Source organism: Colletotrichum acutatum, assembly GCF_030867785.1.
Source record: "Colletotrichum acutatum strain CBS 112980 chromosome Unknown BDZ83scaffold_1, whole genome shotgun sequence".
Lineage (NCBI taxonomy): Eukaryota > Fungi > Ascomycota > Sordariomycetes > Glomerellales > Glomerellaceae > Colletotrichum > Colletotrichum acutatum.
Window position 1 is genome coordinate 1,114,734 of NW_026848995.1, and position 17,410 is coordinate 1,132,143.

The window sequence follows — 17,410 nt, forward strand, 5'->3', positions numbered from 1 at the left end:
GCCGGCTGGACGGCGCCTTACTGATTACCTATCTGACTTGTCTGGCTTGTCATTCATCCCGCTTACTGGTGTCCGGAACATGTGTGTTCGAGTTTGTCTGGCTCTGATTGGTGCCCGCGATGCAGTTACACCAGCAAATTCCGATGCTGCCTCTACCACGACTCTCGCACATCGCAGTTCTCCATCCCGAGCCTCTTGCTAGCGATGGTAGTCTATGCAGACTAATCTGATGTTACTTGCAATCTGGGACAATCCACATCACGGGAACGATCCTCAGACGGGATGAACGGGACGGATGGTCTCGTGCTTAGCCATCAGAGAAGACCTGATGAATTCATCGGCGGTTCGCCGGTACACCAGAGACGCCAGACAACACTAGCGAGTTGGGATGATGGGATGACAGTCAAGATATCAAGACGAACGAGGGGACCTGCTTTCTTGTTCATGAAGCTCAACTGCTTCTTCGCTTCTGATTCCATTCTTTTTTCTTTCTTACAATCTTTCTTCTGCTACTGCTCTGCTCCCCGCGAAAGATGACGCATAAACGCTAAAGACAGAACTGCCCGACCCAGATCGTCCCCGCTCCATTGCCTGTGTGTGTTCTGTCCGAAAGTATTAAAAAGACATTATTTGTTCGGTTGATCCAGAGGCCCATGATTCAAAACACCTCGCCCATAAACGCCGAGCATGTGATAAAAAAACTTTGTGCAAGAGGGTATTCAAAAGAGCGGACGTGACAGAACACACGGCAATAAACGACGCTTCTTCCTCCACCATTCTTCCTACTTCCATCTCTTTTCTCTTCTTTATTTTCTTTGATCCCCCGTAATTGTTTGGGCAAGCGTGCTCACTCTAAAGCAGGAGAGCAGCACCGCCAATCAAGCTACCGACGAGGACAGCCAAGCCAGCGCTGCGTCCCATTTCCAGGGCCGCGGCGCCGCTGCCGGACGACGAGCCGGAAGAGGAGGAGCCAGAGTCGCCGAGGCCGGTGTAGATGGCGCCGCTCGTCTCAGAGGCCGTCGCGGAGGCGGTGGCCGTGCCGGCGGTGGAGGTCGAGTTCTGGCGGGTGGGATTCTGGGCGCCGCAGGGGTTGTTCTGGCGGCAATTTGACGCGCACTGGTTGGCGCCGAGGCCGCAGGCCTTGACGCACTGGTTGCCGAACTCCTGGCAGACGTGGTAGGGCAGGGTGAGGGAGTACTCGGTCATGTTGGGCTGGTTCTTGTCGCCGCAGATGCAGCCGTAGGTGAGGGTTTCCTGTGTGGGGGGAAAGATCTGGTTAGCTTGGCTCCTCGACGTTTTGCTGTTGATGGCGTTGGCTACTTACAGGGTCGCAGTCGTTCACCAGGGTCGTACGGGGCTCGACCTGCTGGCAGATGATGGGGCATGTGTTCTTCTCGTCGGCGCACCAGGCCTCTGCAGATTTTCTGTTAGCATACTGGCCAAATCACCAACCACCGGGTAAGTATTCCTGGAGGAACACGGGGAGCGTAAATCGTACTTCTTGTGGCCAGAGGAACGGATGAGGGCTCGACGTAGTAATCGGCCTGGGCCGTGGCGACAAAGGCCGCAGCGACGGCGAAGACGGTGCTCTTGAACGAAGGCATTGTGATTTATGGGGATGTATATATGCTGAACCGGTGTCGAAAAAGATCCCTTTCGGTATATGTACGGGCAAGTTGCTTTCTTGTGGTTGGAGAAAAGGTTACAAGAAGATTTGACAAAATTCAAATATTAATATCGACTGCAGTGCGTTTCCTGGTCAGCAATCCGTCTTGTGTATGTTTATAGACATCTCCTTTTCGTCCATATGCAGTCTTTTTGCTGCATTCCTAAAGTATCCCCAAGCCAGGCCAAGGCCTAGAGGGGTGACTCGTCCAACGCCTATTCGAGCCAACAACACATGGCTTTTTGGCCCAATTGAGGGTGATTGGGGCGGGCGGACGGGCGAAGGGGCGAGAGCTATGAACGAGGCGTTGAGGAATGGGCGGTTTTGACTTACGCACTAATAATAAAATGGAGCCCTTTCGTTGCTGACGAAAGGGGACTGGGTTGACCGAGAGGGTACTAGCAGCGATAGTGAGGCTGGAAAATCGGGTTGTTTTGTGCCGTGTGTATAATGTAGGCAACTGGCGATGCTGGAGCGACTGAGATGTAAAGAGTTCGGGGGGGATGAAGAGGTTCGGATGAAATATATGTGCAGACACGTTATTCAACTGTGTAACGACAGACCGAGACAAGACGATACAGACACACGCGGAGGGATTCAGGAAGGAGGTGAAAGGTGGAAAAGGGAGAGAGGAGAGGAGAAGAGAAGCGGAATGAAAGTCGTCAGAGAAGTTGACGGTTCATATTCAAAAAAGCCCCGGAGCACAAAGTCGTGGGGAGGAAGGCGAGAAGGAGCAGACGAGCCGGACGCACGACTTTTGCCAAGCGGGCACTAAGGTTGACTAGCACATATTCGAGGTGGTAGTATGCTCGTTCGGACCAGGGCCTTGTCGGGAAGCTTCTATTCGCAAATCCACACTGAAGTATCCGTGGTATCCCGTACGGCACAGAATAAAGGAGGCCCGGGGTCCCAGGTACAACACCATGGGGCCTCTCTTGCGATAATCCACAGGCAGGCATTTGCATGGGAGTCTATAGAGAGGAGCCGATTGACTGTCGAAGAGGACCGAGGAGAAAAACAGGCAGAATTGGGTTTAGCACGTTCTCCACGCCAGCCACCCGGCGCATTTCCTGCTGGTGGTTGTGCTGTCGAGATGGTGTGGTGCTCCGTACTCCGTACTCCGTACGTACTGCGGTACAGATACCGTTTCTCGAGAAAAGGTCCCAGGGTCGAGAAAAGGAGCTAAGAATTGGCTAGGGTTCGTTTGGGGTCTGTTCATCGGCATCCCATCACCCCCCCTGGTGCCCAATCACAGGATGAACTCTTCCTCTGCCCTTGGGGATCGGATGGAGGATCATTGGCTTTTGTGTTTTTTCTCACTTCTCAATGTCCCTTTCCCTGCGATGCATCCGTACACCATGGTACGAGGCGTTCAATGTCGAGGGCAGCACGCCTCTCCACAGTCCACCATCTCCAGAACGAAGAGTCACCACTTTTGTCTGACCCAAAATCATGGGTTGCTGATGGGCGAATATTGATAACGTGAGGGGAACCCAGCCTGAGCTGTGGCCCGCAACCTGTCTGGCATGTCTGTCTCTTGCCGCCCTTGCCATTGACCCGCTTGAATGGTAGGGAGGCATGGTTGTCTGTGGTTGTGTCTCTGGAGCCCCAGGGTGCCTTTTCCACAGAATCAGGCAAGTCAAGAGCCCTCTATCTGCACTCCGTAGACCGTCGATATTGTTCACAGCAGGTTCGACAGGCCGTGGCAAGATTGGGTTGGTGTGTGGATGCTGCTTCGAGGGTGACTCTGATGGCGGCTCTCTCCCGTGGTCTGTCTTGGTCTGGTGTTTCTATTCGGTGGATATTGAGGCTTAGCAGAGGAAGGGTTCAGTGGGAGCATGCCGCTCTCTGCAGGGATCCATGGATTCATTCCATGGCCCGGGGCAATTGGCTTTTTGCGTCGCCGCCGCTGCAACACTGCAGTCTGCACTTTGTCTGCAGCACCGATGGCACTAAAATGATTGTTAGCGTCTCTTTACCTGTGCCGCTAACGAGATCGGGTGTCCATTGTTGCCCGGAGATGAATCTCCTCTCCACAAACTGCAACTTTGCACCGCGCGAGCCCACTGAAAACCCATCCAAACTCCAAACTCCAGGGCCCTTCTCCCATCTTTGCCGCAAGAAACGAGCGGTCTGATTATTCCATCCGATGCTCTGTATCCTCTGTATCCGTGTTGTATCCGCAGAGAACAGTACTGGAAAGTGACCAGGCATGGCAGGGAATAGTCAAGGTGTTAAGAGACGAGCCTTTGCAGCCTTGCCGAGGTTGCGGTGACGGTTTCTCTCGAATTTTGGCTCGTTAATTTGCAGCCCCGGACCCGTTTGAGATTGGAAGGCCCGGCCTGTCCGTCCTTCGCCATTCGCCATATCTTCGCTGATCCCACGGCAACCAGTTGCGAACCCCGATGGGAAGCAGTTAGCACTACAGTTATCTTTCTCTTATGGCGAGCTTGAAAAAGCATATCAATTCAAGTGCTGGGTGGGCACTACACTGTTTTATTAAAACTGTGTTCTTGTACTTGCGACTCACAAAGAATTTACTTTCTTCGATAACAAGGTACTTAGATCCCACGGCAATCCTCTGAGGCTTGCCTGGCTCAATTCCAGCCCCGACCTCTGGGGGTCTTGTGCAAGCTGCCCATGCTCAGGTAGGCATTCTATCCAGTCAGCGGCGTCAGCTAGACATTCCTGTGCTCGTTCGTATCTCCACGATATGCTAGACACACTGACGACGACGATAAATCCGTGTCTATTTTGCCTGTCAGCTATTCCTTCGAAGCTGTGGCGCCCATTCGTAGATACGGACACATGGAGTCATCGAGTATCGAGACTCTAGACCGTATCGCTCCGTATTCGAGAACAAACCAGTCGAATTCCCACTCGAGTGCGACTTTGCAGGTCGGATGACCAGACCCCTTGTTGATTACGAGGTTGCAAAACACTGGAACTGTCTCGATGCTCTCCATAAAATGCGGCGTGAAAGTTATGGGGCCAAGACCACCTTATTGTGCAGTAAACTTCGCCGCCAAACAGGGCCAGCCCCTCTTATCCTCCCCTTGGCTCCTTGTTAGCACAACTTTACGAGACCACCATCTGCAACATGCACTTTCTGCGTAGCGAGACAAGACTCAGGAGTGGAAATGGGTACCTATCGGCCTGACGGGAAGCGTCTGGGTGAGTCCGTGGGTGTCTCCCAACCGCCGGCATTTTTTCTTTCGTGAGGGTCTCGACACCACTTGCTGAGTTCCATGATGTGTACACTACTCCGTACGGAGTATCCGTACGAAGCACAGCTGTCGCTGTTCCCGGCGTCCCACTGGCTGATCGCCACTCGTATTCTGCAGTCTTGTCCCCAACCAAGGCCGTTGTGCAGGACAGCCGATGCAGCTAGCATGTGTGGTTGTGCAGTCTAGAGCAACTTGGGGGACGTCGACTGTTTGAAAGCTCATCTTTGTCCACGACACAGTGAGATCGGAAGGGCTGACACTGAGTCACTGACTCCAGAGGTTCAACTTGGATATTGAGGTGGTTGGCTCCGCCCGGATCTTGTCTGTTGCCTCCGAGACCCCTTCCTCCGGGGCGACGATCCCAAGCGCCCCAACGTCTCCGCATAGATGCGTCTCTCTATTATTTGTAGACAGGTCGTAGCAGAGCGCTGACACCGCACCGTTGACGGCAAAAATGCCCTTCAAAGTGCCATTGCGCTGCCCGTGGTCGATGTCAAGAATGAACAACTGGCCGCCACAACTGAAACTGCCAACTTGGCAGGGCGTTGGCGACTGCGAGCCTTTGCGGACATTACTTGTACGTTGGGTTGAGCTTTTGAAACCAGAGGTATTGGATCTGGCTGCGTTGTCGTTGCAATGCACTTTACAAGTACCGAGAAGCCTGCCAGCCGCAAACAGGGACGTACTGGGGTAGACGAGGTAGAATCGAAATGGAAGCCGAAGACGTAACCCCCTGCTCAACGAGATGCGCTAGCGAGAAGGTGTCGTGGGTGTCAACCCTCCAACTCCACCGCGGCTTGGTTTCTACTTCGTATCAGCACCGATGTGTTGGAATTCGGGAGTGTATTGTGTGTAACCGTAATGTATTCGTACGTGTCGATAGCGCGGGAGGGGCCTATTATTGTCGCACCAGACGGGACCGTGGCCGCCCCATGCTATGCTGTGTACATGGAGATCTCATCCTAAGCGCCGCAACCGGTCTTCCTTCTGGTGTGGTTGAGGTAGCTAATAAAACGTCAACATCACCTTGCTAAGACCCTGAGGTGAATGTTGTCAAAGTCCGAGAGTCAGTCGTAGATGTGTGCGGAACGGGCTTCAAGAACGTGTAGGATGGATTGGCTTTCAAAAAATTGCAAAACGGTATTGCGAGGTGCAGCAGTTTCCCGCGTATAGGATAACAGTTTTGCAATCGTCTCGTATCCAAGGTTGGCGAAGAAAGATTGCGGATACTCGTAAGTACGAATAAAGTGGTCAATTCTCATCTGATGGTAGTGGCACTTTATTCTCATTCGGTTTTCGTTCCATCCGGACCTTCCTCCATCCCCGATTTCCCAGGGAACTTTTCAGGGAAGGAAGCTACCGTTGTTCATTAGCTAAGCAGAAGTCGCTGTCTCAGAAGGGTTTTTCCTTTCTTGCACGAACCAACAGATATGAGGGGAAGAACGAGCCGCAGGAAGGTACGGATACTAAGGTAGGGTGAGGTTGGTGGTAGGAGCTTTTCTTATAGTCATGCTTTATCCGCATGGATCTCACCCAGGAAGCTGTAGATAATTATTTGGTGAACAATTACTTTGTCTCGTCTAAAGAGTACTCTCAACTGTCCTGGGATCGTTCGATTTCTTCCAGCGACGAAGCTGCGCTGACTGTCGCATTATTCGTTCCTCATTGTGCTCTTCTTTGCCAAACTCACCCCTCAGATGTCACTCGTAGACCCGTTACATCTCACGGGCCGACTAATCGCCGCCCCAAGGTAGCATCATCGGCAACAAACCATACAGTCAACATTCCATCTTCTGCCCGCCTAGGAGCCAAAGTGGCCGCCATTCCACTCTTGGTCGATCTGCACAGCCACGCGGCACCACCCTAAGAGAACGGCGTCCAGCAAGCGCCCCAAGACAGGTCTTTCGTCAAGCTACCTGAGACTCTTGATATCGTCATACGGCCAATACGTCACAATCGCCTTCTACTTTCGCTGCCCTCGAGCACGTCGCATCTTCAACACAACATTACGGCTGTCCATGAGGTACCACCCTCACACATGGATTCATGGACTCGGCGATAGAATCCCAGTTCCGACCGAATGGCGGTCTCAACGGCGGCACAAACGGCCATATTAGACCTTCGCACAAGGTCGCCACGGACGGAGCCATTCGAGGGTTACTTTCGCGCCAGAACAACAACGACACACGGGGCGGATTGTTTGGAGACGAGGAGGATGAAGAGGAAGAGACAGAGTCGCCAACCGAGTCGTCCGTAACAAGTCCGTCGTCAGTGACGTCGCCTCCGTATTGGCTCGGCCACCATCAGCGCTCGGTTTCCAATATGTCGGTCGAATCAATACTACCCGCCGGCGCGATCACAATGCACGATAATGAAGCGAGCGATATCAACGGCCGAAATCGAGCCTGCTGGGCAAAGAGTGTCGAGATCACCGACTACGTCGTGGTGAACGGCAGCGCAACCAACATTGGGGCGTTTGTTGTTTGGAACATACGAGTCGAGACATTGCAAGTCAGTGATGTCCTTGGCCCGAAGAACAAAGGCCCAAAGAGTGCAATCCGAGGTTACGGGCGTAGTTACTTACGAGACGTATGCAGGGAAGCTATATGAACATCCGAAAGCGATACTCCGAATTCGACGACCTTCGCGAAAAGTTGGTCAAGACGTTCCCCAATTTCGAAGCAGCAGTACCACCTCTACCACCCAAGAGTGTGATATCCAAATTCCGGCCCCGTTTCCTCGATAAGAGGAGGGCAGGGCTACAATATTTTCTCAAGTGCGTCGGCAAATCCATATGTGGTAGATGCCTTTCGGATGGTCGCTAATAACGTTTTACAGTTGTATAATGTTGAATCCCGAGTTTTCTGGGTCGCCAGTACTCAAGGAGTTTCTCTTCTCGTAATGATAGTGTCTGAATACCAAAATCAACTTACTTCATCTTCTTGTACATCTTTTTGGGGATATATCGGCAGAGCTCGACACGGCTAGGTCTGTTGAGCGCCTTTCTCACATGGGCGTCAAACGGGCAAAAGAAATGATGGCCATCTGCACGTACATAGAGGTTTCAACTCGGTCGAACCATGCAAAAAAGAAAAATCAATAATGATAATGTTTCGCACGATGAAACTTACATCCGGGACGGCGGTCATCCATCTACCTACTCATAGCGAGAGATGCGTGACCGTGGTGATGATGGATTCATCAAAACGGTGGCCGCCAAGGCCGTTGCCGGAAAAGTCTCGGCGGCCGCGGCCGCGTGGGGTACAGTGGAGATGCCAGAAAAGGGCAGGACGTAAAGATGCGCCGCCGGACATGGTCCGTGGCGATGTGCTGTTCCTGCCGGCGTGAGTCGGGCCACGCTGGTTGGGCTTTTGAGGGGGCTCCCCCACAGATTGACGCGTAATGTTCAGCAGGATGTACAGGGCTGGGGAGCGTCACTGCTGACTGGCAGTTGAAAACGTGAGAATGGTCAAGGGTCTTTTGGGGTCCAAAGATCTTTCATTGCAAATTGACCAAGATCAAGACACAAGAAAGCCTAACTCAGCCCCGTTTCTCTTCGTAAAGACAGCGGTAGAGGTAAGTTAAGCCTAGCCTCTGGTCGTCTATAACACAGGGGACTTTGAATAGATTTGCTATTTGCGGATGGTCGTTACGATATCCGCTCGTTCCAGGTCCCTCATGATGTGAGTTGGTGTTACGCCGCTGGAGGTCACCACCTATTCGGGAGGTTCTGCGGACTGCGAAGGGCACCGGTGATACGCGCATAGACAGACGGCCGCGTGCCGACGGCCCCCATCCGCGATTCCGAGCAGAACAGTCCATCGTGCGTCACAGCCCGCGGTGTGGTATACACGCCAGCGGTAGTCGGCTGAGCAAACTTGATCACTGAGTTTTCTGCTTTTATGCTGTCCAGAAACAGTTGGCAACTTGGCACTGCCGTCGCCCCTAAGCCTTACTCTTCCACCCCACCGGCAAGGGTGTCCCCCGTGGTACCTCATGATGCAAGGCGGGCAAGTGTTTGTGTTTTGAGTAGTGTGTTTTTTTTTGCCCTCTCCTTCCAGTAGACTCTGTTCATTGTCTTGTCATTAAGGCGTCGCCGAGATTTAATCCCATGCCACCGGCGAGGATCTGAGAGCGCCCCACGAATGCAATATATTCTCGATCGGTCACTCCTCCTGGGCGCATTCTTTACACTGCCTTTTGCTCTCCCTCCTTCTCCTTCTCTTCCAATTTTAGACCGCACAATTTCCCGTTCTGTTTTACCTTACTCAAGTACCTTGACATCCATGTCCTTACAGCTGTACGGATAGTAATCAGTATATGCTTACTTCAACCCCATCTCCGTTCCATCTTATGGCTTCTGCGCTTTATTACACGCTCAAGCTGCTGACTCCATTCCACCATTAACTTTGCGGGTGACTGCCTCAAACAGATATCAAGTAAAGTGACGTCGCTGTTGCTGCATCCGAAGAAACACCCACCTTGGAACCAACACAAGCTCCAAACCCGACCAGCAGCAAGAAAGTCATAGTTCGAAACGAAACAGACCACCGAACGCAACTCACCTAATCCACACACACACTTGCACACACACACAAACATACATAAACCGACACATAGGAATAGGCCTGATGCCTGCGCCAACCGGCTCTCGGATCAGATCCCTATCCCTACTCTTTCGTCACGACCGGGCGGACCCCGCCATTCCACCAACCGCCATGACGAAACCCGCCCACGAGCTCGACTCTATACCGGTTCCAGCCCAGCAACCTGCTTCTGGCGGCGGTGCCGTGTCTCCGAGCGACGCTTCTGCTTCGTCTGCGCCTACGTCTGCGTCTGCACCACCACCGCCCCAAAAGACCCCTCTTCTTCACCAAAAGGATGCTCCTATCAACGGTGCCGCCGCCGTTATTACCCCGCCGGCCAGTCCCCCCGTGCCAAGACCTGTCGACGACCAAGACGAATTTCACTCCATCTTTTCCCCTGCTGCTACTGCGACTACCACCACAGATACAACCACCACCGCCAACGCCACCACTCACACGGCTGATTCTGCAACGGCCCCTCCTAGTGACGACACATGCTCATTGGCGCAGTCGCAGACGAGCACAAACTACAGTTCTCGCCAGGAGTACATGGACAGTTTGGTCCCGCCGTCCCAAGATCAATTTGAAAAGATTGCAGAGGTACAGCGCACGCGCGAGGAGGAGCTAAAGAGGAATAAGTCGAAGCGCCAGACCCAGCACCTCCACGACCATTTTCATAACATCCGGGGCTCGCAGGACGGACAAGGTGACGCTGCTAGGGACATTCCCGACGAAGCGCAAATAATGTCGCAAGATCCCCCACCAGCATCAGCCAAAGAGGGTGAACAGAGTGACAGCGAGGCGATCAACAGGGCCGCGGCGCTGATCCAGCGCAACTACCGGGGTTATCGCGTGCGGAGAGAGATGCAGGGCATGGGGCTGAACGCATCGACGAGATGGGTCTCGGCCATTGACGAGCTGCAGTTCCGCGAGCTGAACCGGCCGCGCGCAAAGAGCTCCGTCGGCGCTGCTGCTTTGTCTCCCACCGGCGACAGACACAGCGTGCTTTCGAGAGATGAGGAGGGCGGCATGAGTCGTCCGTCGACAGCCCGTGAGAACTGGAGGAAGGCGGCGACGATTGCGCGCCGCGCTGGGCACGACGACGTCGAGTCGGACTCAGACTCGTCTGCATCCTCGTCTGAATCAGAGGACACGCCCGAGAAGAGGGCCGAGAAAAAGAAGAAGCGCGAGGAGGCCGTGGCGAGGCGGAAGAAGGATTCTAAGATGATGGGGTTGCAGTATTTTCTGGAGATGGTTGACCTCAAGCATCGCTACGGGAGTAACTTGCGTGTGTACCACGAGGAATGGAAAAAGTCCGACACGACGGAGAACTTTTTCTACTGGCTCGATTACGGCGGCGGCAAGAATGTCGAAATGGAGGCGTGTCCCCGCGATCGTCTCGAGAGGGAACAGGTGCGCTATCTGTCCCGTGAGGAGCGGCAATTCTACCTGGTGCAAGTCGACGACGAGGGACGACTATGCTGGGCCAAGAACGGCGCGCGCATTGACACGACCGAGGCATTCAAGGACAGCATCCACGGCATCGTGCCCGCAGACGACCCGACGCCTGCGTGGTCGCAGAACAACACCCCGCAAACATCACCCGGAGCCGAAGCCGCCGACGACAGCCGCTCCGAATCCTCGGTAGAATCAGCACTGGAAGCAGATCGGGCGGCAAAGTACGCCACGCCCGAGGTCGACGGCGCAACGGGCATGAAGAAGGTATCGCACATCTCAGCAGCGACAATCTTCAACAAGATGCTGCGCAAGTCGGTCAAGAAGAACACGTGGATCTTTGTCGCGGACACCAGCTTCCGCCTGTACGTGGGCATCAAGTCGTCGGGCGCGTTCCAGCACTCGAGCTTCCTGCAGGGCAGCCGCATCTCCTCGGCGGGCCTCATCAAGATCAAGGACGGGCGGCTGTCGAGCCTGTCGCCGCTCAGCGGGCACTACCGCCCTCCGGCGTCCAACTTCCGCGCCTTTGTCAAGAACCTCAAGGAGGCCAGCGTCGACACGTCGCACGTGTCGATATCGAAATCCTACGCCGTGCTCGTCGGGCTCGAGGTCTACGTCAAATCGCGGCAAAAGGGCAAGAAGGCGATAGAGAAGATGACGCACAAGAAGGAGAAGATTATGGAGCCGGAAGAGTTCCGGAAGCGCGAGGAAGAGGCCAAGGATAAGAGCGAGAGCGCGGCCAAGGAGCGGAAAGTGCTCGAGAAGGAGGCCGAGGAGAGGGAGGAGAACAAGGCTGCGGTTAAGTTGCTGCGGAAGCTGAATCTGGCGCCGCAGGTGCCGGCGGGCCAAAGGAGTGGTGAGAGTGAGGAGGAGGGGAGGGAGGAGCCTGTGATGGAGACTTTGGCGGAGGAGAGGACGAGGGAGGACACAGCTGCAACTTCTTCTGCTGCTGTTGCTCATCCCACCACTTCATCTGCAAGGGCGTAGGTCGCTTCGACTTGTCTCTGGATTTGGCGTGGCGGGTAATAGATGATGATGGGCTTTCGATCCCTAGACATGATGGGCTGATTGGATTCGGGGTTGGGTTGGGTTGTGGTCTTTTTTGCTTCAAGAGTTCTTTATACCCCCCTTGCACGGCCTTGCTTTGGAAATCGGAGCGTTTGGAACGAGAGGTAGATGACAATGTCTAATGAGTACTCCATGATTGACGAAGTACCGTTTCTCTCAGCATTTGCCTCAGTATTATGACATGGTCTTTTGATGAGTGAGTATCCTTTCATCCACATCTCACCACTGAGCCGAACGTATATATATATAGCGCCTCTTCACGTACGAGACGAAATTTCTTCAGCCGCAATGTATTCCAAGCAATGTTGCCGTTCCAGGCTTCAAAGGCACTGGTGCTGCATTCTATATTGCGGATCTCAGAGATCTTGTCGCTCCGGTCGCGGAGGCATGTACCCCTTTGTGTTTCCCTAGAACCTCTTAGTCAGTCTCAAAGGTGATTACTACTACGTCGGGTTATCAATAGTTCGCCTCGTTAACGTATTCGTTGACGGATATATTTAGTCTAAACGAGAGCGCAGAACTATAGTACTTCTTCATTAGCTTCTTACATCGTAAGTATCTTTACTAATGAATACGCACAGTACGAGCAAGGGTACAGAGGCCACAATATTTCTTTATTAGTTTCCTACCTCGTAATCTTATTTGTAAAGGAATATGCATAGTACGAACAAGGATGTAGAAACTTTTATACCTGTTTATTTATTTTTAATCTCATAAACCTATCTACGTTATTAAGTAGTATACTTGGTATCGAAGAGGGCTTGGAAACTGCCTTGTTTCTTGATTTATGCTTTGCTCCGTGAGCGTCTCTGTTACTAAGTCCTTTTTCTTTTAACTCGGACACGGAGCGAATACCAGGAGCTTTGGAGGAAGAGATGTGTTACAAAACGGTTTGCAACCCACTTGAGGTAAGGCCCGGTAGCAAATCCCATTCCCGCAGATCATGTTGGGGTCGTCCCCTGGTCTCCACGGCCCAACAGCGGCGCTAGCTAGACAAGTTTCATCCTCCTCTTGTATCTTTTCATATTCTTGGTAGCCTTGAGCGAGGCTTTCTTGTTCTTTGGTGGTTGTATGCATCATAACCAGCAGGTTATCAACATGCGGTTTACATTTTTGGTCTTTCACTTGTCGGTTAACGTAAGCAATTTTGCTCATTCTTTTCCAGATCATCCTTCAAGCACATTATGAGGCTGACTGTATGGCTCTTCAGAGCTCAAGATGGTTCTACCAGAAGAGTTTGCGACTTACATAGCTCCTGAGCTGTCAGACCGAGTCGTTGAGACATGGCATGTTCCAACAGGTGGCGTAGGCCGCCGTTGAGCTATGCTACCGTATTCAGCATTCAGATGGTCTTTTGAGTTTAGTCGAAAGCTGAGATGATGTAATCGTATGCAAAGATATGTATGTCCCTTGATGTCCGATACCATTATCGAGGCAACGAGGCTGAAGACTGTTGATCGGCCGATCCACTCCATTGCATTTGAGCAAAAGCCCTGCCAAGTTTCAACAGTTGTGAGAGTTCGTGCCTATATCAACGATACGACTGAACCTAAAAAGAAATTTCATTGAGCCCGGTTTTCCCCTGGACTATTAATATTTGCCGGTTACTCCTGCTCTTAGCATGCCTTCTTTTCAACTTGGATTCGATCTATAGCCTCAGTATGACAACCTCCACCTTATTGGCCTCTTTTTGAACCAGCCAAGATGGCCGACGAGCCTCCCACTCGGCCTCGAAGCCGCTTGTGGGAGCGAGCCATTGCCTTCGAAAGCCATTGCGTCAGGAAGCTGACGGGGCCCAAGAAACAATCTACCAAGGCCTACCTTCTCGAAATTTCGCTTGAATTACTGGAAGAGATCATCAGCCATCTTGATCTTCTGAGCCAGTTCATGTTCTCGCGGACCTGTCGCGCCGGTCGGATCCTCACACAAAGAAACTGGAAAGACGCCTCGCTAGCGCTACCCGAGTCTGAGCAAATATCGTTCTGGGCCGCGGTGGCATACAAACTGCCGAATCACTGGGTCTGCGCGCGCTGTTGCGCACTCCACGAGACGGACCGTTCCGACACGCCTCAAAGCCAACAATCACCGCCATGCCAGCAGGGAGAGACCCTCGATACCCTCGGCCGATCCTACAAGCTAAGACACACCCACATCGAGCTCGCGCTCAAGTTCAGGCGCCTGGGCACCAACACGGCCTACCTCTCTGAGCTCCTGGAACCTTGCGAATACAGAGCGTACCGAGGAGCTGGATCTTGGAAGTCGGGCTCACCAAATGTAACTATTCACATGCCGAGAATCGTCGAGGGCAGATTTTGTCTACAAGTCATCAAGGAGTTCCACGGGTACGCATTTCTCCATGAGATTCGCTCCTTTAGAATCTGCCGACACCAGCTGTTCCCTTGGTGGTATTGGGGAATCAGGGACTGGGGCGCGTTTGAGAAGAACATGGAGGCGGCGTGGCATCATCCGGGAAACGTGTACGATGGGCATTGCCAGTGTTGTCCGGTCGACTACTCGATTCTGCGCGACGAGGATGTGCTACGCGTGACGTTGTGGTATGACTTTGGCACGGGCAAATCCCCTAGGGACTTGGAGTGGATGGTACACCTTGGCGACGAGACGGATATCTACAGCAACGGTCTTTACGTCAACGTCAAAGACCACGACCCTGGAAGCATCCGGAAGTCGTTTCAACAGAGCTCGTTCAATCATATGGCGCGAGGTTTGCTACGTGGTATCACACTCCGTTCACGGAAGTTGTGTAGGACGGCACGCGAGGTTATGATGGCACACAAGCTGGTATAAACTCGATAAAGTTTCGGCCCTTACAGGAATAGAGCTCCATTCTGCACTATCCTCGCTGAAGCCATCGTACATACTAATTTCCCAATACCTTGAGTCAATACATGTATTGCTTCTTACTGAATTGTACCGTGGCCTTCGACAAAGCTCTCCTCCTTCGACGCGGAAGTTGCATTCGCAGACGCAGCCACACTATTCCCAGACTTCTTATAGTACGGTCTGGGAAGATTGTCGTAATATGGTACGACAATGATGTTGGGATCACTACTTCCTCCGACCTAGACGCCGTGTGAGCCTCATATCCATCAAGTCAAGGGAGAAGACAGGACAAAAACTCACCATGGCCTTCGTAGTATTCTGATACGGCACATCAGAAACCTTCAAATTCAGCAACGAAGGCTGCCTCGCGCTCGTCAAGGTCCTCACCGCAACCTTGACAGACTCCAACGTCTTGGGCCCGTTGCTGGCGCCATTCTCCTTGACGACGTCCACTACCGCCCCGTCACACCCGAACCCTTGCGCGACGATCTCGTACTTGACCTTTGGGTTCATCGCCACGCACGGCCGCTGCGGCGTCTTCTCCCCGTAAATCAGGTTCTGTCCGGCTTGCGACATACCCCAGACGCTGTTGTTAACCACGACTGTGAGGATGTTGAGGCCAAACTTGGCGTAGGTGTCGAGCTCGCCAATGTGGAAGCCCGCGCTGCCGTCTCCGTGGAGGTTGACGACTAGCTTATCTGGCGCGGCGACAGCGGCACCTTTCCAAGAGTCAGCAATGGTGCTTCCACAAGTAGAAATGAGCCACAAACCAAGCGAGTATCCAAAACCGTTGCCCAGGAAGCCTAGATATCCAGTCGTCACCATCGACAGTCCCGCTCTCGCCTCGTTTAGAGACTGCAGAGCCCATCCGCCGCACTCGCCGCCGTCCATGCACAGAATGCTGTCTTCGGGCAGAGATTGAAAGAAGGCCTTTACGCCATGGTAGGGATGCATCCGGTCGTTTTCCTCAATGATCACTGGGTCGTCTTCGTTTCCAGCCGAGTGAATGCTTGGCTTCTTTAACACCATGGCCTTATCCACCCACTCGCTGCTCGCCTTAGCAGACGACTTGGATGCCGCAGCTGTGAGAGCCTGAGCTGCAAGCCCGACATCCGATACGATACCGACCTGTGTTCAATCTAGTCAGCATTGCCGGTCCCCACCCCATGAAGGCATATATCGGGCGGGGAAAGTATCTCACATCGATCTTTCTCGAGCGCCCAATCTCGCTCCCGTCCAGGTCAACCTGCACAACCTTGGCTTCACTCTCGTTCGGCACAATCGCACCGCTCCTACCGCCTACCAAGAAGCCAGTCCTGGCCCCCAGCAGAAGAACAAAATCCGGAGCCGGGCCCTGAGCTCGCAAGAACGGAAGCCGAGTCGCCACACCGCCGAAGAGAGGATGCGAGCGCTTGATGGTCGTAGAGAACTTGGGCGAGTGGAAGATCGGAGTATTCGTCGCTTCCGCAAGCTTCACTACCTCGTCCGCGGCCCTCGCTGCACCGGTCGAGACTAGAATCACGGGGCGCTTTGCCTCTCCCCAGAGTCTCATCGCCTGCTCGACCGCGCCGGCATTAGGGGCGGGAAGCGATACCGGCGGAGCCGTGATAGACCCCCAAGCCACGCTGCCGATCTCTACCGGCGTGAAGAGTACATCAATAGGGAAATCCACGAGTACCGGCCCAGGCGCCCCCGCCGTCGTCGCTCTCCAAGCCAAGCTCACGATGCGCGGGATTTCGCTGCCGTTAGTAACCCTATGCGCAAACTTCGTCACGGGCTTCGCCAGGACGACCTGGTCGTGAAAGCCCTGAAGGGTGTTCGTCTCCGCGTCGCGCAATGGCGGCGAGCTCGTGATGCAGAACACCGGGGAGCGGTCCGCAAAGGCGGTGCTAAGACCGGGCAGGCCGTTGCAGAAGCCAGAGTTAGCCGTGATGAAGCATACGCCAGGAGCATCGTTGCCCTTGACCTTGGCCCAGCCTTCGGCGGCTTGGACGGCGACGGTCTCGTGCCGCACGTCTATGAGCTTGATGTCGGCTTCAACGGCGGCGATGAGGAAGCTGTCTAGGTGCCCGCCTGTGGGATGGTGTTAGTCTAATGAAGCGGTATGATTCTTGCATATAGAATCTCACCATGGATACCGAATGCAGTTGTCGCGCCCAGATGAGCTAGAGACTGAGCGAGAAGGTCTCCGCCGAGAAGTTCTCGATTCTTGGGCTGTCTCACTTGGAAAGCCATTGCTTACATGAATTCTTGAGATAGTTTGGAGCCCGTGATTACAAATGGTGAGATTGAGCTGTCTTTTGATGAAAATGTGATGAGGTCAAGTTGAATATTATCCTCCATCGCAACAATTTGCTCCAATGAGCATCCGACCGAGCACTTATAAGCAATAGACCTCTAAATGCCGAGTGCCTAAGCAATGATGAAGCGGGGGACCGCGGGAAGAGCGTGAGGGGGGATTCATTGCTTGGCCCCGAGGTAAGTTGTACGTACATGTATCAAACAATGGCAATGGCAAATGGGAGGAGTTGTGGAAATGATTACCCGTCGCCCCAAGGTAAACCTTG

At 53.4% G+C, this 17,410-nt stretch overlaps 5 protein-coding genes across 5 annotated transcripts; 2 read left to right on the forward strand and 3 right to left on the reverse strand.

Moving 5' to 3' along the window:
* Positions 1 to 694: 694 nt before the first annotated feature.
* On the reverse strand, positions 695 to 2,037 carry BDZ83DRAFT_11519 (uncharacterized protein). The gene is made up of 3 exons (XM_060501120.1): positions 1,499 to 2,037; positions 1,325 to 1,413; positions 695 to 1,254 (listed from the first exon to the last, which is right to left on the reverse strand). The coding sequence occupies exons 1-3, from the start codon at positions 1,602 to 1,604 to the stop codon at positions 853 to 855; spliced, it is 597 nt and encodes a 198-aa protein (XP_060372029.1). The 5' UTR covers positions 1,605 to 2,037; the 3' UTR covers positions 695 to 852.
* A 4,902-nt stretch (positions 2,038 to 6,939) lies between these two features.
* BDZ83DRAFT_746360 (PX domain-containing protein) lies at positions 6,940 to 7,795 on the forward strand (the record flags this gene model as incomplete). Its single annotated transcript, XM_060513258.1, has 3 exons — positions 6,940 to 7,404; positions 7,491 to 7,669; positions 7,732 to 7,795. The coding sequence occupies 3 exons, from the start codon at positions 6,940 to 6,942 to the stop codon at positions 7,793 to 7,795; spliced, it is 708 nt and encodes a 235-aa protein (XP_060372030.1).
* A 5,796-nt stretch (positions 7,796 to 13,591) lies between these two features.
* BDZ83DRAFT_11963 (uncharacterized protein) lies at positions 13,592 to 14,938 on the forward strand. The gene is made up of 2 exons (XM_060501143.1): positions 13,592 to 13,661; positions 13,803 to 14,938. The coding sequence occupies exon 2, from the start codon at positions 13,890 to 13,892 to the stop codon at positions 14,805 to 14,807; it is 918 nt and encodes a 305-aa protein (XP_060372031.1). The 5' UTR covers positions 13,592 to 13,661; positions 13,803 to 13,889; the 3' UTR covers positions 14,808 to 14,938.
* Positions 14,864 to 16,065, reverse strand: BDZ83DRAFT_11972 (benzaldehyde lyase). The gene is made up of 3 exons (XM_060501144.1): positions 15,614 to 16,065; positions 15,144 to 15,562; positions 14,864 to 15,082 (listed from the first exon to the last, which is right to left on the reverse strand). Exons 1-3 carry the CDS (start codon positions 15,870 to 15,872, stop codon positions 14,921 to 14,923), a joined length of 840 nt encoding a protein of 279 aa, XP_060372032.1. The 5' UTR covers positions 15,873 to 16,065; the 3' UTR covers positions 14,864 to 14,920.
* BDZ83DRAFT_563479 (benzaldehyde lyase) lies at positions 15,912 to 17,078 on the reverse strand (the record flags this gene model as incomplete). Its single annotated transcript, XM_060503585.1, has 3 exons — positions 15,912 to 15,971; positions 16,045 to 16,904; positions 16,973 to 17,078. Coding segments are annotated over 3 exons (1,026 nt in total), but the record flags the coding sequence as incomplete, so codon positions are not given.
* Positions 17,079 to 17,410: the final 332 nt, after the last annotated feature.